At 44.1% G+C, this 23,964-nt stretch overlaps 1 protein-coding gene and 1 long non-coding RNA gene across 2 annotated transcripts; both read right to left on the bottom strand.

The window, feature by feature from the left end:
- Positions 1-10,034: 10,034 nt before the first annotated feature.
- Positions 10,035-11,522, bottom strand: LOC136587898 (uncharacterized). The gene is made up of 3 exons (XR_010787514.1): positions 11,479-11,522; positions 11,122-11,163; positions 10,035-10,106 (listed from the first exon to the last, which is right to left on the bottom strand). It is a non-coding gene; the product is annotated as an uncharacterized lncRNA (long non-coding RNA).
- A 7-nt stretch (positions 11,523-11,529) lies between these two features.
- Positions 11,530-16,359, bottom strand: LOC136587405 (ciliogenesis-associated TTC17-interacting protein-like). Its single transcript, XM_066585977.1, has 10 exons — positions 16,189-16,359; positions 15,768-15,809; positions 14,252-14,332; positions 14,092-14,154; positions 13,072-13,173; positions 12,650-12,709; positions 12,361-12,438; positions 12,195-12,254; positions 11,585-11,622; positions 11,530-11,543 (listed from the first exon to the last, which is right to left on the bottom strand). Coding segments are annotated over exons 1-10 (540 nt in total). The 5' UTR covers positions 16,191-16,359.
- Between the last annotated feature and the right edge of the window lie 7,605 nt (positions 16,360-23,964).

Here is a 23,964-nt window from a genome sequence, read left to right as displayed (position 1 = left end):
GGATCGCACGACCATCCTTGGTGACGCCTCTGCCCCCTACAACTACTGGGTGTCGAAGCTGGACACGTGGCCTGAACTAGCGCTGTATGCCCTGGAGGTGCTTGCTTGTCCTGCGGCTAGCGTCTTGTCGGAGAGGGTGTTTAGTGCGGCTGGGGGAATCATCACAGATAAGCGTAGCCGCTTGTCAACCGACAGTGCCGACAGGCTAACACTCATCAAGATGAACAAAGGCTGGATTTCCCCAGACTTCTGTTCTCCACCAGCGGACAGCAGCAATACGTAAGCAATACGTAGGCTGCACCCGCGGATGGAAGCTACGTTCTCTCTCACCATCCAAAACGGGGACATTTCTGCTTCATCAATCTGTGTCTAATATTCCTCCTCCTCCTCCTGCTCCTCCTCCTGAAACCTCACGTAATCACGCTGAATGGGCAATTTTTCTTAGGGCCACAAGGCTCACTCAAATAATTTTTCTGAACAATTTTTATAAGTTTCAATGCGCTTAAAAGCGTTGGAACTTTAACTTGAACCAATTTTTCGTTACACTGGGCTGCCTCCAGGCCTAGTTACCACTTAAGCCACATTAACCAAAGCGATTAATGGGTTTCACCTGCCCTCTTGGCTGGCCATGGCCAATTTTTGGGATATACATTAGTACTGTTAATAACGGCAATTTTTGGGGGCCCTCGCCTACAGTGTAATCAAATTAATTTTTAGCCCACCTGCATTCCAGCTGACGTTACCTCAGCTGTGTTGGGCAATGCAATGGGATATTTTTGTGCACCGCCGGTGGGTTCCAGGGAGCCACCCATGCTGTAGGTGCACACAGAGTTTTTAATACATCTGTACACTTCTAAAGAAACCCAGTCTGACTGGGGCATGCAGTGTGGGCCGAAGCCCACCTGCATTACGCACGACATTACTACCTCAGCTGTGTTGGGCAATGCAATGGGATATTTCTATGTACCGCCGGTGGGTTCCAGGGAGCCACCCATGCTGTAGGTGCACACGGAGTTTTTAATACATCTGTACACTTCTAAAGAACCCCAGTCTGACTGGGGCATGCAGTGTGGGCCGAAGCCCACCTGCATTACGCACGACATTACTACCTCAGCTGTGTTGGGCAATGCAATGGGATATTTCTATGTACCGCCGGTGGCTTCCTGGCACCCACCCAGGCAGTGGGTCCACAGGGAGTTTAACCTACATGTGTCCACTTCTAAAGAACCCCAGTCTGACTGGGGCATGCAGTGTGGGCCGAAGCCCACCTGCATTACGCACGACATTACTACCTCAGCTGTGTTGGGCAATGCAATGGGATATTTCTATGTACCGCCGGTGGCTTCCTGGCACCCACCCAGGCAGTGGGTCCACAGGGAGTTTAACCTACATGTGTCCACTTCTAAAGAACCCCAGTCTGACTGGGGCATGCAGTGTGGGCCGAAGCCCACCTGCATTACGCACGACATTACTACCTCAGCTGTGTTGGGCAATGCAATGGGATATTTTTGTGTACCGCCGGTGGGTTCCAGGGAGCCACCCATGCTGTAGGTGCACACGGAGTTTTTAATACATCTGTACACTTCTAAAGAACCCCAGTCTGACTGGGGCATGCAGTGTGGGCCGAAGCCCACCTGCATTACGCACGACATTACTACCTCAGCTGTGTTGGGCAATGCAATGGGATATTTCTATGTACCGCCGGTGGCTTCCTGGCACCCACCCAGGCAGTGGGTCCACAGGGAGTTTAACCTACATGTGTCCACTTCTAAAGAACCCCAGTCTGACTGGGGCATGCAGTGTGGGCCGAAGCCCACCTGCATTACGCACGACATTACTACCTCAGCTGTGTTGGGCAATGCAATGGGATATTTTTGTGTACCGCCGGTGGGTTCCAGGGAGCCACCCATGCTGTAGGTGCACACGGAGTTTTTAATACATCTGTACACTTCTAAAGAACCCCAGTCTGACTGGGGCATGCAGTGTGGGCCGAAGCCCACCTGCATTACGCACGACATTACTACCTCAGCTGTGTTGGGCAATGCAATGGGATATTTCTATGTACCGCCGGTGGCTTTCTGGCACCCACCCAGGCAGTGGGTCCACAGGGAGTGTAACCTACATGTGTCCACTTGTAAAGAACCCCGGTCAGACTGGGGCATGCAGTGTGGGCCGAAGCCCACCTGTATTACGCACGACATTACTACCTCAGCTGTGTTGGGCAATGCAATGGGATATTTCTATGTACCGCCGGTGGCTTCCTGGCACCCACCCATGCTGTCGGTCCACAGGGACTTCACAATAGGGAGTTGTACCTGCCTGTGTCTATGAATTAAAAAGCCCGGTCTAACTGGGGCATGCAGACACCTTGACAGAATGAATAGTGTGTGGCACATAGGTTCCCCATTGCTATGCCTACGTGTGCAGCTCCTGAAGGCGGTGGCACAGGATTCTATTTCTCATTGCTTCTGTACAGCATTGTGGGCTATCGCCCCGCCCCTTTTAAAGAGGGTCGCTGCCTAGCCGTGCCAACCCTCTGCAGTGTGTGCCTGCGGTTCCTCCTCATGGCAGACGCACTTCTAAATAGACATGAGTGTGGCGTGGCATGAGGGCAGCTGAAGGCTGCGCAGGGACACTTTGGTGTGCGCTGTGGGGGGGAGGGGGGGCGGTTGGTCAGCATGTAACCCAGGAGAAGTGGCAGCGGAGTGTCATCCAGGCAGTGATTGTGCTTTGTTGTAGCTAGTGTGGTGCTTAGCAAAGGTATGCCATGCTAATGAGGGCTTTTCAGAAGTAAAAGTTGTTGGGAGGGGGGGGGGCCCACTCTTGCCGGTATTGTGGCTTAATAGTGGGACCTGTGAACTTGAGATGCAGCCCAACATGTAGGCCCTCGCCTGCCCTATCCGTTTCTGTGTCATTCCCATCACTTTCTTGAATTGCCCAGATTTTCACACATGAAAACTTTAGCGAGCATCGGCGAAATACAAAAATGCTCTGGTCGCCCATTGACTTCAATGGGGTTCGTTGTTCGAAACGAACCCTCGAGCATCGCGGGAAGTTCGTTCCGAATAACGAACACCCGAACATTTTGGTGTTCGCTCATCTCTAATAAGAATTGATATATCGGACACCAGATACAAAAATGCTGTTGAACAGCGTAATCATTGACATCCTCTATTTCCTTGCATCGTATATCAGCTATATTGGGGAAGCTCAGACTGTCCGGAGATAAGCCCTGAACTAAAATCAACTTGGACGGCATAATTAGGTATGTTTAACAATTTTTTATTTCCTGCTACAACGGAAAATATTATAATATCCAGTAATGAAATGATTAACATTGGCGTCATAGTCAGCAAATTAAAAATCTGACATATAATGTATTTTTTGCCATTTTTAAAAACCGTCAACAAGTTGGTTTTGGAAGAATTCTCCATCTTTGTTCATCTTAGTATGTGTCTCTACTTTTTATGCACAGTGGTATGCTTTTGAATATAAGATTAGGTGATTAAAAGCTTAAAGGGAATCTGTCTTCCACTTTATATAGAGGAACAAAAGACCCAGAATAAAACATAAAGTTATGCACAAACGAGTCGGCGGACTGTCAGTCCCGAATCCTAGAAAGTATATTCTGGCAGCTCAGTTGTCACAGATTCCCCCCATATTTGTGTTTACAAGGAGGCCTCTGTGGGCAGATCTGGAGGCAACCCTTCTGGCCCCGGTAAAACTTGGGACAATTTTCTATGATAAAGGTATAAAACCCACAACTGTACAACATTTATCACCGCTGACCTACCACCTTTTTCTGATCTGGAGGAAAAACAGGTTTAAATACTCTATGATGTCACCTCTTCCCCCTTTGCAGCCTATTATTCCTAACCAAGCATTCGCCCTAAGCTCTCGAGAGGATAGTTTTCCATGGTGGCGGGCTAGAAGGGTCATCCTACTCTACCATTTTATGCCGCACGGCAAACTCCTCACACCACAACAACTGATAGATAAATATTCAGCCCCAGAACACCTCTGGTTGGAATTGGGACAAATCTATAGCTTCCTCCGTTCCATGGTAGGAACCACTAATACTACTTTCACTCCCACCGCGTTCGAGAGAACCTGTATGTGGTCCCCAATGCAAACGGGCACGATATCCCTATTGTATGCCAACATGAATCAGCCCCCACTGGGAGCTAAACTTCCATTCATGCAATGATGGGAATCAGATCTCAACATCACCCTCTCTTTGCCCCAATGGCTTCATTGCTGTACTTTCATTTCAAAGGGCAGCATGAAGTTATGCTGGCCGAATCGTCTCTTAAAATATTATACAGATCCTATCTAGTTCCCTCAATAATTCATAAATACTCATCAAGCACCCCTCCAAATTGCTTTAGCATCCCACATGTGGTGGTCATGCTCATTGGTAAGGTCTTTCTGGAGGCAGGTGGCCAATCTGATAGTTAAAGTCCTGGGTAGATCCTTCTCCCTTTCTCTGTGGACCTGCCTCCTGGCGGACAAGCCTCTTGGCTATAATAATCAACAGCATAAGCTCTCACAACACATCTGCATGGGCGCCAGAATCTACATAGCTTCCCAATGGCTCACACCTACTCTTACACTTAATCCGGTTATTGCAAGAGTCTCTAGAATGATGCTGTATGAGAGGCTGTCGGCCATGAGGGAAGATATCATGGAGCTATTCCTCAAAACGTGGCAGCCATGGGCATCTTTTCTAGAAATACCTGGCATAAACAGACGTCTCAGCGCATGAGGAGTCAGATCCAGAGCAGGATAGATTTTATAATATTAAATAGTGGGGGGGGGGGCTAGAGAAATAAGCAAAAATAATTTATATTACCAAGACACAATATGTAAAGAGATAATCAGTAAGGGTTATTAGATGTTCTGGGGTTTTCTATGGATGGGGGGATTGGAGAGCTGAGGGAAGAGAGGGAAAAAGAGGTTTGTTCTGCACCGTATCAGCTGATAATATGTGTGGTTTTCGAAAGTTTACCTTAATTCAATTTCTAAGATACCCCCTGCGCGGGGAACTTGCTAAAGCTTCTCAGTTTTAAAAAAAAATGAATAATTCAAAAAACTCATTTTGTTACTTATATTAAAACTCAAATTTTTAATAAGATACGATTTAAAAAACGAAGAAAGGGCACAACACTGACAAACATACAAAAACAAGGAACCAGGTGAGGTAGACCACGAAACAAATAGTGGTACCCGTAGCGACCTGGATTATGACACTCGATGAGTGTTTACGAACACTCCACTAGGACAGGAATCTAAAAGACCCCAACAGAGCAAGAGTGGAAGTTAAACGGGCTCATTTAATTGTGGTAGTACCAGAGCCCGGATAGAGTTTTTTAGAATCTCTAAGCTCCACTCTGTCTCTGTGAAGAAGCGTATTAGACAGGTATCTATTTGCCTCGAACTTGTATCGTTCGGTGCAAATTAAGATTTATAGGTCCTATCTGGACAAAATATGGTGGGGTGTAATAGTGTAATCACCCAACCCTAATATTTATAGAGCATCTGTATGTAATAGAAAAATGCGTAGGGTCAGTTAGAACTCAATATATTGTACTGGTAGTGTTTCTTTTCTCCAGATATTTGAGTACAAGACTCTAGATAACCAAGAGGAAATGTATATACGATTGTACTTTATTCCTCTATATGCTAAAAGGAGCTGAGAATTGATGATGCAATGATGGTATCTGCTTTCAGCAGTTAATGCGTGGAAATAGTACTTTAGACTCTACGCGTTTCACCACATAGTCTTTGTGGATCATCAGGAGATATAGTACTCAAGCTATAGATAACGAATTTGTGTATATTCACAAGAAGATGAGATTGTATCACGTCACAGAGTATCATAAAGGATTAACAACTGAAATAGGTGATAAACTCTCAGTTTCACTAATAAGAAAAATAGGTCACTTAAGGTAAGTGAACTATTTAAAGAGTCTAAGGAGATGGATCCTGACTCAGAAGTGCCAATAGCTCCTGCTCCTAACTGAGGAAAAATGAGCTATTTCTAGGTCAGAGGGACTATGATGCGATAGTCATGCTATAGAGGTAGTCAAGCGGCCTGATATTAACAAAAGTGAAGCACTAGAAAGGGAGACAGCAATATGTGTCTGTTAGCCCCAATCTTAGTTGGATGTCAAAAAAGACAAAAGGAGAGAAACTAGTGCTTCAAAATAAGCCTAGAGGCTGCCGCAATGTCTAAGTCTCAAATCCCAATGATGGATTTTGAGATAAGCAAGAGGGGAACTAGTGCTTCTTATTAGAAAAAATAAGCCTAGAGGCTGCCGCAAGGTCTAAGTCTCAAATCCCGATGGTGGATTTTGAGATAAGCAAGTTGGTTAGGAGCCCCTCAAGTAGTAGCTAATGCCCTCATGTAAAAGAAAAAAAAAAAAAAAAAAAAAAAAAAGCCCCAGCAGGAGCATAGCAGAGAGAGTAACCCGTCGCCTTCCCTAGCCTACCATCAAGGCGACGGGTTACTCTCTCTGCTATGCTCCTGCTGGGGATTTTTTTTTTTTTCTTTTACATGAGGGCATTAGCTACTACTTGAGGGGCTCCTAACCAACTTGCTTATCTCAAAATCCACCATCGGGATTTGAGACTTAGACCTTGCGGCAGCCTCTAGGCTTATTTTTTCTAATAAGAAGCACTAGTTCCCCTCTTGCTTATCTCAAAATCCATCATTGGGATTTGAGACTTAGACATTGCGGCAGCCTCTAGGCTTATTTTGAAGCACTAGTTTCTCTCCTTTTGTCTTTTTTGACATCCAACTAAGATTGGGGCTAACAGACACATATTGCTGTCTCCCTTTCTAGTGCTTCACTTTTGTTAATATCAGGCCGCTTGACTACCTCTATAGCATGACTATCGCATCATAGTCCCTCTGACCTAGAAATAGCTCATTTTTCCTCAGTTAGGAGCAGGAGCTATTGGCACTTCTGAGTCAGGATCCATCTCCTTAGACTCTTTAAATAGTTCACTTACCTTAAGTGACCTATTTTTCTTATTAGTGAAACTGAGAGTTTATTACCTATTTCAGTTGTTAATCCTTTATGATACTCTGTGACGTGATACAATCTCATCTTCTTGTGAATATACACAAATTCGTTATCTATAGCTTGAGTACTATATCTCCTGATGATCCACAAAGACTATGTGGTGAAACGCGTAGAGTCTAAAGTACTATTTCCACGCATTAACTGCTGAAAGCAGATACCATCATTGCATCATCAATTCTCAGCTCCTTTTAGCATATAGAGGAATAAAGTACAATCGTATATACATTTCCTCTTGGTTATCTAGAGTCTTGTACTCAAATATCTGGAGAAAAGAAACACTACCAGTACAATATATTGAGTTCTAACTGACCCTAAGCATTTTTCTATTACATACAGATGCTCTATAAATATTGGGGTTGGGTGATTACACTATTACACCCCACCATATTTTGTCCAGATAGGACCTATAAATCTTAATTTGCACCGAACGATACAAGTTCGATGCGAATAGATACCTGTCTAATACGCTTCTTCACAGAGACAGAGTGGAGCTTAGAGATTCTAAAAAACTCTATCCGGGCTCTGGTACTACCACAATTAAACGAGCCTGTTTAACTTCCACTCTTGCTCTGTTGGGGTCTTTTAGATTCCTGTCCTAGTGGAGTGTTCGTAAACACTCATCGAGTGTCATAATCCAGGTCGCTACGGGTACCACTATTTGTTTCGTGGTCTACCTCACCTGGTTCCTTGTTTTTGTATGTTTGTCAGTGTTGTGCCCTTTCTTCGTTTTTTAAATCGTATCTTATTAAAAATTTGAGTTTTAATATAAGTCACGTCTGTGAATTGGGCTTTAAATCTACCTAGTCTGACTTCAACTGCCTACCCTCTGTGAATCCCCCAAAAAACTCATTTTGAAATGAAAAAAAAGGGAATCTGCCTTGCAGTATGAGAACCATAAATTTAGTTCATGGTGCGCATAGGACATGACAGGATCCTTTTAATACATCTTTCACTTCTGATCAACTGTTGGAATACATGGAGCCAATCAGAGGCCTCGGTGTTGCACCAGACCCCTATGGCTCCACTGCTACACCTCTTGTTCTTCCCTTTGGGTCTGTTTATAGCGGTGCACTGATGAGGCCTTTCATTGGCTGCAGCAGTCTGTGATGTTTTGTATATTGGTCGACTTCAGCTTGTAAACAGACCCAGCCGGGGTCCAGGCCTGGGGAGTATAGGCTCTTTTATTATTTTTTGGCCAGCTGCATAAAAATATCTTGGAAAGCCTATGAAAGGCTAAAAGTATTAATATTGCTCTCACAAGACCAGAACCTCTGTTTCTCATGGTCTGAGAGTCCCCTTTGGAAACCAGATGTTCTGTCATGTGCCTTTAACTAAGGGTTCATTCAGATGAGTGTGTTTAGCCTGCGTATTGCACATACATTGTTTTGGGTGCAATACACAGTACCCAGCAAATATGCATGTAATATGGTGCAGAGTGTTGAGGTAGCAGAAAGGTAGTCCTAAGCTCTCACTCCTGACCTGAAGGTTGCAAGCTCAATCCCTGTAAGGTTCAGTTAGCAGGCTCAGGGTTGACTCATCCTTCCAAGGTCGGTAAAAGGAGTACCCAGCTTGGTGTGGTGTAATAAATAAATACCTGAAATCACTGTGGAATAAGTTGCATATTTTATGCACCACACTATGATAATGGTGCATATTGTTAGTGGAGAAATCCTTAAGCAGATCAGCAGTTTTGTTGACAGCTAGAGAAATGCGACATAGGTCACTGTCTATATATGCAGGTCTTTAAGTGAACGTGGTATGATCAGGGTCAAAGTTCATATTTCATCTGATAGTTATATAAAATGCCAAATTGCCTTTCTTGTGCTCTTCTTTAACCTTTTTGGCTTGCTCGAAATCATGGTAATTCGCATTGTATCTTCAGGATCTATAAAGTACCAATAGGGTGATCCAGCTAACTGGCACAGCCCTTCCTGGAAGGCTGTCACATAATCAAGAGCTATTGTATGCTGATTAGTCAGTAATATCAGTTGTTCCTTGTTCACATGTGCGCGTGACCCACCCTTACTGTGGAACTGAATGGCCATTAAAGCCTAATAAGAGCCAGCTATCTTCTTTTCCTGCATTTTGCACAGTGTTTTATCCTTCCCTTTGAGTATCTGCGCACCTGCCATAGACCTGCGCACAAAATGCACTTATGGGAATTAACCCATTGAAACCCATGGGTTCTATTCTCTGTTTTTAGTGCATGCAGCTTTTACATATGCAAAAACGTGTGCAGCTCATGCCGGTGCCTTCTCCATCACACAAGGGGCATAATGATATCATACCGCACAATCTTGGCCATAAGAGTCCAAGGCAGAGGACAGAGGATGCCGTGGGAACATGATGGAAGTGAGTGAGTTTATTTTATTGCCGAGGCACAGCGGGGTCTATAAATGACTTGGAGAAGACAATAGGGCCTTAGTGACTCAGGTGGTACAGCTGGGCTAATAAGTTACTGAGAGGGCAGAGTAGGGTCTATAGTTGCTAAAGGGGCACACTTTGACTTTGTTGACCAAGAGTCCATGTACACCTGGAGCTGGTCATGACCAAGGGTCTGGTTCACACCTTCTTTGGGCACTCATGTCGCCAAACCAGTGGAGAGTCCTGTACAAGTTTGTCCATTTTTTTATGTTTGGGAATGGGAGGGGAATTGTGGAGTGGAGAGAGTTATGTCAGTGGGTGAAGGGGGGGAGGGAGGAGGAGGAAAATTAGTGAGACGAAAAGTATCATCCATGGTCATCCAACATACTGTGCAAAGTACTTTTCTGAAGTATCTAAATAAGGAAGAAACACAAACCAATGATGCCAAGTGTTGAATGAATGTCTGAAAGTTTATTCCACATTATGCTCTCCCAAATGTGATTATCTGATGGGTATGGGGAGGGGGTTATGGGAGTGGGGAAAGGAGAAGGATATGGGGGAGGGGGAGGGGGGATGGGGGAGGGGAGGGAGAGGCTCTAGCCGTTGTCATCTAATGTTCTTGGCTTGCAACAGCAGAATAGTCCTCGGATGGCTCTAAATAAAGAAGAAAACAAGTGTGAGACATTCCTGAGAGGAGACAAGTCTTATGGGAACAGTAGTAACTAGAGAACAGGCTTCATACCAGAGGATGGAGGGTCGGGGAGGTTTAGTGGGTGCTGAAGCCAGAAGTGCAGTGCAGCTTCAACTCCAGGCAGTACAATAAACCAATGTGAGGGTTTAGGGGCTGCTTGACCCCCATTATCCTTCCCTACATGGGCTAGATGTACTTATCCTTATCTTGGTAAGTTGTGCTTTTAGCTACTGAACATGAATCTGCTCATTAGTGATGAGTGAACTGAAACAGTACAACTCTGTTTTGGGTTAAATGTCACTAAAAGTTCGGTTTAGCGTGAACCCGAATCTCGGGCGGTTTGTCTCAGCCGAACCTCCACCACGGTTATACACTAGTTTTAGGGGTATTGGTGAAGTTCCAGTTCAGGTCAAACTAATCTGGAATGAACCAAACTTTATGCTGAAATTCAGTGAACTTTTGAAAAGTTCACTTATCACTACTGGTCATTATATGTTCATATACCTGCACAACATATAACTCCTGTATACAGTAGTATACACTGAGCAGAATACAGATACCCAATAACCATTGGATCACCATTACCTCTAATAGTGTACATAGACAAATGTAGGGAGAGAATAAAGCTATAAAGCGTTGTTCACATCAGTGCCAGTTTCTGTTCGGAGCCGCTGGCGCAGATCACACATGAAACGCTGGACAAAGAAATGCTGCATGTCCGGTAAAACGCTGCCGGATGACAGCAACTGAACAGACCGCATTATAGTCAATGGGGTCAGCTCACCGCCTTACGGTTCTATTATAAAAAGGAACCGTTTGGCTGAGGATTCTGTTTTCCTGTTCCAATAATAGAGCAAAAAAACAAAATCCCCATCCCCAATGCAAATGTGAGCATAAGCGAAGTTTTTCTTCACTGCCTCCATGAACCTCACAGAAAAAATACCATCAGACATAAAGAATAAATGAATTTGTATTTACCTGGTGAATCTGGCCCATCGTCCGAGGGGTCGGCTGCTTCTGCTGCTGGAAAAAAAATGTACAAGATGATAAAACCCAATGTCCCAAAACAAAAACTAAAACATTGTATTCTGTGGCCGTCCATGGCATACCATGAACCGATGATGGAATGCTTGCATGAGAGGTTATTCACATTACTTCCCTTTCATCACCCGCCCCTTGTCTCTGAAGTGTGATTTCTGATGAGGGAGTGCGGGGGATATCCAGGGGGGTGAGCCCAGATATTGGGGTAATAACAATCACTGATGCGGGGTCCTACAATGAGATCCATCTCATCATGTATCCCAATAAGCCCATTAGAGATGATTCTGTACTTACACTGGGATGTTATCTGATTCATCCACAGATGTCTCGTGGCCGGAGGATTCTTCATCCACAGATGTCTTGTGGCCGGAGGATTCTTCATCCACAGATGTCTCGTGGCCGGAGGATTCTACATCATCTTCCTCATTGTCATCGTCTCTGTGGAACAACACATAACATATATATACATTTAGCTCTGCCATCTAATGAGACCAGAGGATAATATAATTGTAAGGACAAAAAGAAAATCTATAGATGGGGGTTGCTAATGAACTGTTATTCCATTTCTTTTTGCTTTTTCTGATTTTTTTTCTATAAAAGTGGTGATTGAGGTGTAAAAATATAAAACATCACTTTTCAATTCAGTGTGCTGTAAAATTAGCATTTTTTCCCAACAGAAAACTGGCCAAAGACTCTAAGTAAATTCTTCCCCTTGTAATGTGTGGATATCCATGACTGAACTAATGGCGCCATGTCTTGTAACGTGCAGCACAAGAGCGCCACCCAACGGCAATAATAATCCATATACCAACATAAGTCCTATCCAGTCATCCCGTGAATGTGTCCTGTGTACCGACCCGACTCATCATCTATGTGATATCCAGTGTATACCGCCATGTTATATATTACTGTCAGTCTGGATAATACAAGTCAGTATCAATGAACTAGGTGTAATGTTGTGTCATATACGGTGTGTACAATAAGCCCATCGTAGAAGATGCGGTACTTACAGATCGATGTCAGAATTGTCAAGGTATGCATAATTAGATTGATCTTCCTCATCTTCATCGCTAATAAACAATACATAAACATTATATATAAATATAGTGCTGCCACTGTTATGTGATATATGGTGTATTTATACAATAGGCCCATTGGAGATGATTCTGTACTTACACAGGGATGTCATCCGGTTCATCCATAACTGCCTCATAGTAGGAGGGTTCTTCCCCAACTTCCTCGTTGTTATCATCTCTGTTGAACAACACATAACATATATATACATTTAGTTCTGCCATCTAATGAGACCAGAGGATAATATAACTGTATAAAAAGATAATCCATAGATGGGGGTTACAAATGAACTGTTATCCCTTCCTTTTTTAGGAGGAGAAATAAAAAGAAAAAAAAGCAGCAATTCCAAAACCACTAGAACAATAGGGTTATCATGCTAGAAGATAATTACCGGTTATACACAACTCGGTTGTCCTCGGTATATTGCAGCCAACTGTGTGAGAAGAAGAATCTAGAACAGATAAAAAAAGAATTTTCAGTAACAACCAATCAGATTGCAGCTTACATTTTCTGGTGACTGTATGTAGGTCTACTTTGTATGATTGAGTTGCCATGGCCAGTCGGTGTTATCGGCTTCTATCGCCTTGCAAGACAGCAATGAAGAAGAGTAACATGATAATAGGGGCTCCTGGGTGATAGTTGATATTTGTGTTATATGTGCCTCTACATTCCCACTCTTATCACTGTGTTATCTATGGCCCCTTGTCCCTGACGTGTGATTATCTGATGAGTGTGGGGTTATGTCTGTGAAGAATAGCACCAGGTATTGTGGTAACAGTCACTCTCATGGTGGTCCGACAGGGAAATACTTACATCTCTTCCCAGCAGTTTTTAAAATTTTCTGGCTCCTCATCAGCACAATTTTCAAAGAATGCAAAATCCGGGCAGACCTCCGCCACTTCGTCCTCCTGGGTCCTATTGGAGAGTAAAGAAGATGGTGACAATTTAGGACATCTAGGACATCGTCTCCCTACTACACTTCAGGAACATCAGCACCCGCCATCAATTTCCAGATGCAAGCAGCACTTCGGAAAATGATGGATGGGTAGATGTCTATCAGAGCCGTTCACACCCTGCGCCATCACCACAAGATGGACAACCCTCCATTAAAATCATCTCTACCCATCTTGTCTCTGATACATGGTTCTACATGGAACTAGTCACACACATTTGGGGAAATGTACGTTGCTGTATATGTCAGTCTAAATTCAAAGTGCGCCAAATATATTAAAAGGCGATCATTTCTTACTAAATTTGGCGTATCTCTGGCCAATCTGTACGTCAGAATGTGGAGTCTATGTCAGCTGTGAGCTGCTGCAGATTTGTTCCATAACTTATGCCAGGTTTTGGCATAAATCATAGTAAAGCTCTCAGGCAGTTGAACTTCCCTTTTGCTAGTCTAATTTTTATTTTTTATTTTTTTAAGTGGTGATTGAGGTGAAAAAATATAAAACATCACGATTTTTGTTCAGTTCAGTGTGCTGTAAAATTAACTATTTTTTTCCCAACAGAAAACTGGCCAAAGACTCTAAGTACATTCTCCCCCTTGTAATGTGTGGATATCCATGACTAAACTAATGGCGCCATGTCTTGTAATGTGCAGCACAAAAGCGCAATAAGAATCCATATACTAATATAAGTCCTATCCAGTCATCCCGTGAATGTGTCCTGTGTACCGACCCGACTCATCATCTATGTGATATCCAGTGTGTACCGCCATGTTATATATTACTGTCAGTCTGGATAATACAACTGAGTGTTAATGAACTAGGTGTAATGTTGTGTCATATATGGTGTGTACAATAAGCCCATCGTATAGGATGAGGTACTTACAGATCGATGTCAGAATCGTCGAGGTACGCATAATTATTAGGATGTTCTTCTTCATCTTCATCGCTATTAAACAATACATAAATATTACATATATATATAGTGTTGTGTGGTATATGGTGTATTTATACAACAAGCCTATAGGAGATGATTCTGTACTTACATGGTGATGTCATCCGGTTCATCCATATATGCCTCATAGAAGGAGGGTTCCTCACTATCTTCCTCCTCCTCGTCTTCGTCTCTGTTGAACAACACATAATATATATATGTAGATTTAGTTCTGGTGGCTAATGGGACCAGAGGATAATATAACTGTACATATAACAAAAACCTATAGGTGGCAGGGTTAACCCTTTAAGGGTGCGGCCCTCTTTTTTTTCTATTTTTGTTTTTTCCTCCCTCCTACAATAAATCCTAACTCTTTTATTTCTCCATCGACGCCGCTGTATAAGCGCTTGCTTTTTGCAGGACAAGTTGTTTTTTTCAATGCTACTGAAAAACTTTTTAAAGTATTATAAGAGGAGTGAAATGGAAAAAAAATGAACTTCCACCATCTCTCGGGTGGGATCTTGTTCATACGGTGTACACAATGCAACAAACATGACCTGATCATTTTATTGTATTGGTCGGTACGATTACTACGATACTGAACTTATATAGTTTTTTTTTTCGGCACTACTTTTATTTTTTTTTCAAAGATATTTCATTTTTTAAAATTATTTTCTGCCCCCATCTTCTGAATTTTTTTATTTTCCCATTGACTCATAGTTGTGCTCATCTTGCAGCTTCTATTGGTACCATTCTGGAGAACATACGACTTTTGCATCGCTTTTTTTTTACATTTTCAAAAAAGTGCAATTCTGGAGTTCTGTTATTTTTCTGTCGACGTTCCCCATAAGGGGTAAATAATGCATTGCTTTGGTAGATCGGACTTTTACAGACACAGCGATACCAAATGTTTTTTTATTTTACTGTTTAGATTTTTTTTATACATATATCAATTTATTTTTTTTTACCTTTATTACCTTTTATTTTTTGTAATAATTGCTAAAACTATTTAAAACTATTTTTTACATTTTTTATACCCCTAAGGGACAAAAACTGTAGATTAGATCCTGCAATATTATGTAATGCCATAGTATTACATCCCACTGCGATCTGACAGGTAATCTATCAAACAACTACACAGGCACGGCTTGATAGGCAATTTGCAATGGAAGCCCTTGGGCTTTTCAGAGGGACCCAAGTTGCCGTGGCAACCACACAACTCACTGCAGGGAGGGCAGTGCAGGACACCCAAATATTAATCAGGGCATTTAAAGGGTCAAAAGCTCTGATCAGCAGCATGGCTTATCAGAGCTGTTGTGCAATCCCCCTACTTACATACCCTGAAACTGCAGGATGTAAATGTACGCCCTGTAGTGTTAAGGATCGGCCTGTTTTGGGCTTTCAGGAAGCATCTATTTTTGATCTTTTTGCATCTTTATGTTCTAATAACTATAATTTATTATTGTGGGATCATTTGATTACGTTAAGTGCACCATTTTGGGGGTAGATGGGGGTTACTAATGAAATGTCAGTCCTTTCTGTCCTTTTATTAGGAGAATTAGAAAAGAGAAAAACAGCTATTTCAATAACTCTAGAACAAAAGGGTTGTCATAGTAGCAGATAATTACCTGTAATAGACGGTGTTTTCATTTTCAATGGTATCAAGCCACCTGTGGGAGAAGAAAAAGAAAAAATTATAAACAAGGAATTTTCAGTAACAACTAATCAGATTGCAGCTGACATTTTCTGGTGACTGTATGAAGGTCTACTTTGTGTGATTGACATGCCATGGTCAGTCAGTGTTATCGGCTTCTCTCCCCTTCCAAGAGAACAATGAAGAAAAGTAACATGATAATAGGGGATCCTGGGTAATAGTTGATATTTGTGTAATATGTCCCTCTACATTCCGGCTCTTATCACTGTGTTATCTATGGCCCCTTGTCCCTGACATGTGATTTTCTGATGAATGTGGGGTTATGTCTGTGAAGAATAGCACCAGATATTGCAGTAACAGTCACTATCATGGTGGTCCTACAGTGAAATACTTACATCTTTTGCACGAAATCTATAAGTTGTTCCTGTGGCTCCTCATCAGCATACAGATCATAATAAGCTGGTTCCAGGGAGACCCCCGCCACTTGCTCCTCCTGGGTCCTATTGGAGAGTAAAGAGGGTGAGTATCTTGCACATCGTCTTCTAATACAGGGTGTATAATTGAGGAAGATCAGCGCCCGCCATCATTTTCCAGATACAAGCAGCACTTCTGATACTGATGGATGAATAGATGGACATTGGCGTGTCAGATGAGAAACATCAGAGAACAAACACCTTGCAACCACTGCTGGAAGAACACAAGCTGGTGGCAGCAGAGCTACGGTCTGCGGGATTTCTCTGTGGCACTCTCTGGGCCGCTCATCCATGTGGAGGGCACTCTGAACTAATTTGGTTCTGAATCCATCCTTGCAGATCACGTAGGCACATACATGGTTTTTACGGTAACTTTGTATGACTTTAATAAAATGTGTTATACGTTTCTGATATCTGAGGGCGCACCAGGTTCTTCCTTATGGACTGTTTGTTTTTGTTGCCATTATCCTGTTTTTTTGCCATAAGTAGGTTGCACCCCGTCACACTTGTTTTTGTGGTGTCCATCTATTTATCTACATTTCATGCAAGGGTCATACAATAAGATACTTACATCCTAACTGGATATGCTTGCTTTAATTCTTTCTCAGTAATTAACTCGCTATTTCTCTCTCTCTCTCAAAACTGTAAAAGAGTAAATTAGATAGTGAAAATCTTGGTATGAGGGTCAGCCATTATTCTATAACAGAGCATCCCCAACCTCGACCGTGACCTCAAGGAAAGCTATGGACATGCTAGAAAATAAAGGACACAAAGGGGCTCCAGATACAGAGAACATACCTCCAACCAACTACAACCCTCAATGCAATGTTGGCTCAGCAGCTCCTTATATAATGTACATGATGTCATACTATGTGGGGGAGGAGCCAACAACATTTGATGACATCACAAGCAGCAATTAGGGACAAGACAAGGCCGTGCAGGAAATCAAATTTCATATGGATAAATTAGTCTGTAAATTCTTCCCCAGCCGCCAAAACCTTGTACATGGGGCGAAATTGTTATCTCTATAGAATGTAATTGTGGAGGATGGATGTGGAAATGTTGGATGGTTGGATGATGGATAGCTGTACCACCAGCAACATAGTGAAAAACAGTAGAATCCATCTCTAATATCTGGTGGATATCAATGCTAATAATAGGTATAAATATTAACCCATTCTTCTCTAAGAGCGCGCTCACAGCCTTCTGTATAAAGGTAAACTTGCTGTGCGCTGACTCTGACGGGGACACAGCAGGGCCGTGGAAGCAGGTGAGAAAGAAAAGAGGTTTCCCGGACTCCATATCATCTAAACTATAAGCACCAGAACTTAGATGATGCTTATAGTGGATATCACATTCCCTACAAGCATTCGGGTGCGCCGGGTGACATACTAACAGTTGCTGCCTCCATATAACAACGTGTACCCGCAACCCATAATCCACATATAGCGGACTTACCTCCAACGCCAACTGCAACACTCTATGGAATGTTGGCGCTGCAGCTTCTGATATAACCTGTGTGATGTCATAATGTACATAATGAAAAGGGGAGGGGCCAACAGCCACAACATTCCGTGACATCACACAATGCAGCTGTTAGGGATCAGAAGAGCCCGAGTAGCCAATCATATTCTGTATAGTTAAAATGATCTCTAAATTCCACCCCAGCCCACCAAACCTTGTACAATGGGCAACAATGTCATTATTTCTATAGACTTTAATTGTGTGATCATGTCTAGTAATTATAACACTGATAGATCCACGACCACTAATATATGGTGATAATACAGAAGCCACATAGGGCAGGACAGGGGATTGTATAGGCATTAGAGGGGGGTAATCTATATATATAAAGGCGAAAGCCCTCACAGACTGATTCACTCACTGACTGAGGCTGTCTGCGTGCAAACAGATTTGAATAGCGGAAACTATTATCGGCACCCGCACAGACGATCCGTTGTAATATTCACTCATTAGAAGGTATTGAGTTCTGCAGCTTCAAACAGACGGGATGATGGGAATTGCAATTTTTCGAGCAAAAAAAAAAAAATCGCAGCAGGCTCTATTTTAGCGCAGATTCTGGGCAGACAGACTCCATTAATCTCTATGGGAGTGTTTAAATCACTCAATGTAATTGCGGATGGGCGCGGATTTGTAGGCAGATAGTTCACAGGTTGCTTGGAGACCACATAACAATGAATAAAAGCAAGCAGGTATGCAGGGAAAGACAGTGCAGGACAGATTTCGGCAGAGCTGCAGACGCATGAGGGAAAACATTGCAAATGTGAAGGAAACCATTGGAAATCATTGGTTTCATAATTCTGCGTTTTCACTCACTCTCTCATTGCATGGAAATCGCGTGCTTATATCACCAATGTGAAGGAGCCCTTTGGGTGGTTTCACATGGGGTGAGAAAATCACACGATTTTTGCACAACACAAGAGTGAGTAAAAATGCTGAATTAGGAAATCAATCTTTTTTAATGGTTTCCTTTACATTTGCAATGTTTTCACTCATACAATGTGGTGAGAACAAAAATCGCAGCATGTCCTATCTTTCTAGTTTGGCATTCTTTTCTATTTCCCATGTTTTTCAATGGAGCCTCCTTTTTATCGCATCACAAAGAACGAACTTGCGATCTTCACGCGATGCGATGAGTTTTTTACATTAGAAAGTCCTTTTGATTTTCCTGCTAACAAATCACGGCAAAATTGAGCAAAAAAAACGTGTGAAAGAATTACAAGTGACAGCGATGTGTTTGTTAGAAGAAGCAGCGCTGACGCTCCAAAAACGCAGGAAAAAAGTTGCAATTTTGGCACGATATTTTCACAGCAAAATCGCGATTGCCCAAGTAGAACTAGACGAAATCTACCAAGTGTGAATGTGGCCTAATAGAATCTGAATCAACCATAGTCAGTAATATAGTGAGGGAGGTTATAATTAGGCAATAGGGGATATACAAATAAGCAATCTAGTACAATCCTGCATTCTAGACATGTTGTATTAGTAAATACTGTGTATGCAACAAAGTAACAAAATAATAACATCAACTAGATACAATTATAATCTGCACCTGGAACTGAACCCTGACAGCAGGCATCATAGGCTCCACTGTCCGCAGCTGGTAAATGAGTATCACACTCCGTACTTATCACATGTAACTACTGGATGTTGGTCAGAGGAAAGACAAAACCCTCCACTGAACCAAACCCAGACCCCAAGTATGGTGGACAGCCCACCGACCAGACTCCAAGTATGGTGGATAGCCCACCGACCAGACCCCAAGAATGGTGGACAGCCCACCGACCAGACCCCAAGTATGGTGGACAGCCCACAGACCAGACCCCAAGTATGGTGGACAGCCCAGAGACCAGACCCCAAGTATGGTGGACAGCTCACCGACCAGACTCCAAGTATGATGGACAGCTTACCGACCAGACTCCAAGTATGGTGGACAGCCCACCGACCAGACCCCAGGTATGGTGGACAACCCACCGACCAGACCCCAAGTATGGTGGACACCCCACTGACCACTGTACCACCAGCAACATGGTGAAAAACAGTAGAATCCATGTCTAATATCTAATAGTTATCAATACTAATAATCGTATAAATATTAACCCATTCTTCTCTGAGAGCGCGCTCACAGCCTTCTGTAAAGAGGTAAACTTGCTGTGTGCTGACTATGACAGGGAAACCGCAGGAACGTGCAAGCAGGTGAGAAAGAAAAGAGGCTCACCGGACTCCATATCATCTAAACTAAAAGCACCAGAACTTAGATGATGCTTATAGTGGATATCACGTTCCCTACAAGCATTATGGCGGGCTGGATGACATGCTAACACTTGCCACATTTATATAACAACGTGTACCCGCACCTCATAATGTCACATTATACATTTACAACACAGATGGATTTACTGGAAAAGGAGGGAATGGAAAGAAGTGATCACAACTGAAGAAGAGGACCCAAGATGGAAGATAGTGAAAGACAATACAGGAGCTTCACATATAGCGGACTTACCTCCAACACCAACTGCAACGCTCTATGGAATGTTGGCGCTGCAGCTCCTTATATAATCCGTGTGAGGTCATAATGGACATAATGAAAGGAGGAGGGGCCAACAGCCACAACATTCCGTGACATCACACGCTGCAGCTGTTAGGGACCAGTAGAGCCTGAGCAGCCAATCATATTCTGTATAATCAAAGTGGTCTCTAAATCCCCCCCCCCCCTCAGCCCCCCAAACCTTGCACAATGGGCAACAATGTCATTATTTGAATAGACTGTAACTGTGTGGCTATGTCTAGCAATTATAACACTGAGAGATCCATGACCATCACTCATATATGGCGATAATACAGAAACCACATAGGGCGCGGGGGGGGGGGGGGGCTTTATGTGCATTAGAGGGAGTAATCTATATATATGTATATATATATATATATATATATATATATATATATATATATACATATGTGAGAGCCCTCACAGACTGACTCACTGACATACTGACTCGCAACTAATCGTCTAACTTCCCGGTGTTGTACAAACACTAAATTTGCACAGCCATTCTTTACGTCCTAAATAGGAAAAGTAAGGGGGGGTTGCAACTTCAATATTTAATTCTAAGCATGAAAACCCGTCTGAAAATCCACAATACATGAGATAGTTCTTTAGTCAGAAAGCATAAAGCCTTGGGAAATTATTTGTATACTGAGGAAAATCTACCTCCCCTCTATGTGTATATACTGAGAACCAGGGGTCTAACTATAAGGGATGCAGGGGATGCGGTTGCACTCGGGCCCAGGAGCCTTAGGGGGCCCATAAGGCCTCTCTTCCCCATATAGGGAGCCCAGTACTATGAATAAACCATTGTATTTGGGGGCCCTATTACAGATTTTGCATTGGGGCCCAGAACCTTCAAGTTACACCTCTGCTGAGAACAATCTAACCGACTGCTGTGTGCATATACTAAAAGGTTGTAAATAGAGATGAGCGAACACCAAAATGTTCGGGTGTTCGTTATTCGGAACGAACTTCCCGCGATGTTCGAGGGTTCGTTTCGAACAACGAACCCCATTGAAGTCAATGGGCGACCAGTGCATTTTTGTATTTCGCCGATGCTCGCTAAGGTTTTCATGTGTGAAAATCTGGGCAATTCAAGAAAGTGATGGGAACGACACAGCAACGGATAGGGCAGGCGAGGGGCTACATGTTGGGCTGCATCTCAAGTTCACAGGTCCCACTATTAAGCCACAATACCGGCAAGAGTGGGCCCCCCCCCCTCCCAACAACTTTTACTTCTGAAAAGCCCTCATTAGCATGGCATACCTTTGCTAAGCACCACACTACCTCCAACAAAGCACAATCACTGCCTGCATGACACTCCGCTGCCACTTCTCCTGGGTTACATGCTGACCAACCGCCCCCCCTCCCCCCCACAGCGCACACCAAAGTGTCCCTGGGCAGCCTTCAGCTGCCCTCATGCCACACCACGCTCATGTCTATTTAGAAGTGCGTCTGCCATGACGAGGGACCGCAGGCACACACTGCAGAGGTTGGCACGGCTAGGCAGCGACCCTCTTTAAAAGTGGCGGAGCGATAGCCCACAATGCTGTACAGAAGCAATGAGAAATAGAATCCTGTGCCACCGCCATCAGGAGCTGCACACGTGGGCATAGCAATGGGGAACCCATGTGCCACACACTATTCATTCTGTCAAGGTGTCTGCATGCCCCAGTCAGACCGGGCTTTTTAATTCATAGACACAGGCAGGTACAACTCCCTATTGTGAAGTCCCTGTCGACCCACAGCATGGGTGGCTCCCTGGAACCCACCGGCGGTACATAGAAATATCCCATTGCATTGCCCAACACAGCTGAGGGAGTAATGTCGCGCTTAATGCAGGTGGGCTAAAAATTAATTTGATTACACTGTAGGCGAGGGCCCACAAAAATTGCTGTATCAACAGTACTAATGTACATCAGAAAAATTGGCCATGGCCAGCCAAGAGGGCAGGTGAAACCCATTAATCGCTTTGGTTAATGTGGCTTAATTGGTAACTAGGCCTGGAGGCAGCCCAGTGTAACGAAAAATTGGTTCAAGTTAAAGTTCCAACGCTTTTAAGCGCATTGAAACTTTTAAAAATTGTTCAGAAAAATTAGATGAGTGAGCCTTGTGGCCCTAAGAAAAATTGCCCGTTCAGCGTGATTACGTGAGGTTTCAGGAGGAGGAGCAGGAGGAGGAGGAGGAATATTAGACACTGATTGATGAAGCAGAAATGTCCCCGTTTTGGATGGTGAGAGAGAACGTAGCTTCCATCCGCGGGTGCAGCCTACGTATTGCTTACGTATCGCTGCTGTCCGCTGGTGGAGAACAGAAGTCTGGGGAAATCCAGCCTTTGTTCATCTTGATGAGTGTTAGCCTGTCGGCACTGTCGGTTGACAAGCGGCTACGCTTATCTGTGATGATTCCCCCAGCCGCACTAAACACCCTCTCCGACAAGACGCTAGCCGCAGGACAAGCAAGCACCTCCAGGGCATACAGCGCTAGTTCAGGCCACGTGTCCAGCTTCGACACCCAGTAGTTGTAGGGGGCAGAGGCGTCACCAAGGATGGTTGTGCGATCGGCTACGTACTCCCTCACCATCCTTTTACAGTGCTCCCGCCGACTCAGCCTTGACTGGGGAGCGGTGACACAGTCTTGGTGGGGAGCCATAAAGCTGGCCAGGCCCTTAAAGACTGTTGCACTGCCTGGGATGTACATGCTGCTCGATCTCCGCACCTCCCCTGCTACCTTGCCCTCGGTACTGCGCCTTCTGCCACTAGCGCTGTCGGCTGGGAATTTTACCATCAGCTTGTCCGCAAGGGTCCTGTGGTATAGCAACACTCTCGAACCCCTTTCCTCTTCGGGAATGAGAGTGGGCAGGTTCTCCTTATAGCGTGGGTCGAGCAGTGTGTACACCCAGTAATCCGTCGTGGCCAGAATGCGTGCAACGCGAGGGTCACGAGAAAGGCATCCTAACATGAAGTCAGCCATGTGTGCCAGGGTACCTGTACGCAACACATGGCTGTCTTCACTAGGAAGATCACTTTCAGGATCCTCCTCCTCCTCCTCCTCCTCAGGCCATACACGCTGAAAGGATGACAGGCAATCAGCCGGTGTACCGTCAGCAGCGGGCCAAGCTGTCTCTTCCCCCTCCTCCTCATCCTCCTCATGCTCCTCCTCCTCCTCCTGTATGCGCTGAGAAATAGACAGGAGGGTGCCCTGACTATCCAGCGGCATACTGTCTTCCCCCGCCCCCGTTTCCGAGCGCAAAGCAGCTGCCTTTATGGTTTGCAGGGAATTTCTCAAGATGCATAGCAGAGGAATGGTGACGCTAATGATTGTAGCATCGCCGCTCACCACCTGGGTAGACTCCTCAAAATTACCAAGGACATGGCAGATGTCTGCCAACCAGGCCCACTCTTCTGAAAGGAATTGAGGAGGCTGACTCCCACTGCGCCGCCCATGTTGGAGTTGGTATTCGACTATAGCTCTACGCTGTTCATAGAGCCTGGCCAACATGTGGAGCGTAGAGTTCCACCGTGTGGGCACGTCGCACAGCAGTCGGTGCACTGGCAGCTTAAAGTGATGTTGCAGGGTGCGCAGAGCCGGCGCGCCTTTACGAGCAGGTCTGACAAGCGTGGGTAGCT

Source organism: Eleutherodactylus coqui, chromosome 13, assembly GCF_035609145.1.
Source record: "Eleutherodactylus coqui strain aEleCoq1 chromosome 13, aEleCoq1.hap1, whole genome shotgun sequence".
NCBI classification, from domain to species: Eukaryota; Metazoa; Chordata; class Amphibia; order Anura; family Eleutherodactylidae; genus Eleutherodactylus; species Eleutherodactylus coqui.
The sequence above is the reverse complement of the archived record's forward strand: the minus strand, read 5'-3'. Positions and strand labels throughout refer to the sequence as shown.

Bases quoted from the DNA above. Each gene is read 5' to 3' on its own strand.
- LOC136587405 (XM_066585977.1), bottom strand. The intron at 12,439-12,649 runs GTAATTATCTTC...GTTGTTCAACAG, and splicing joins AACCGAGTTGTGTATAACCG to AGATGATAACAACGAGGAAG. The intron at 12,255-12,360 runs GTAAGTACAGAA...ATTGTTTATTAG, and splicing joins GAACCGGATGACATCCCTGT to CGATGAAGATGAGGAAGATC.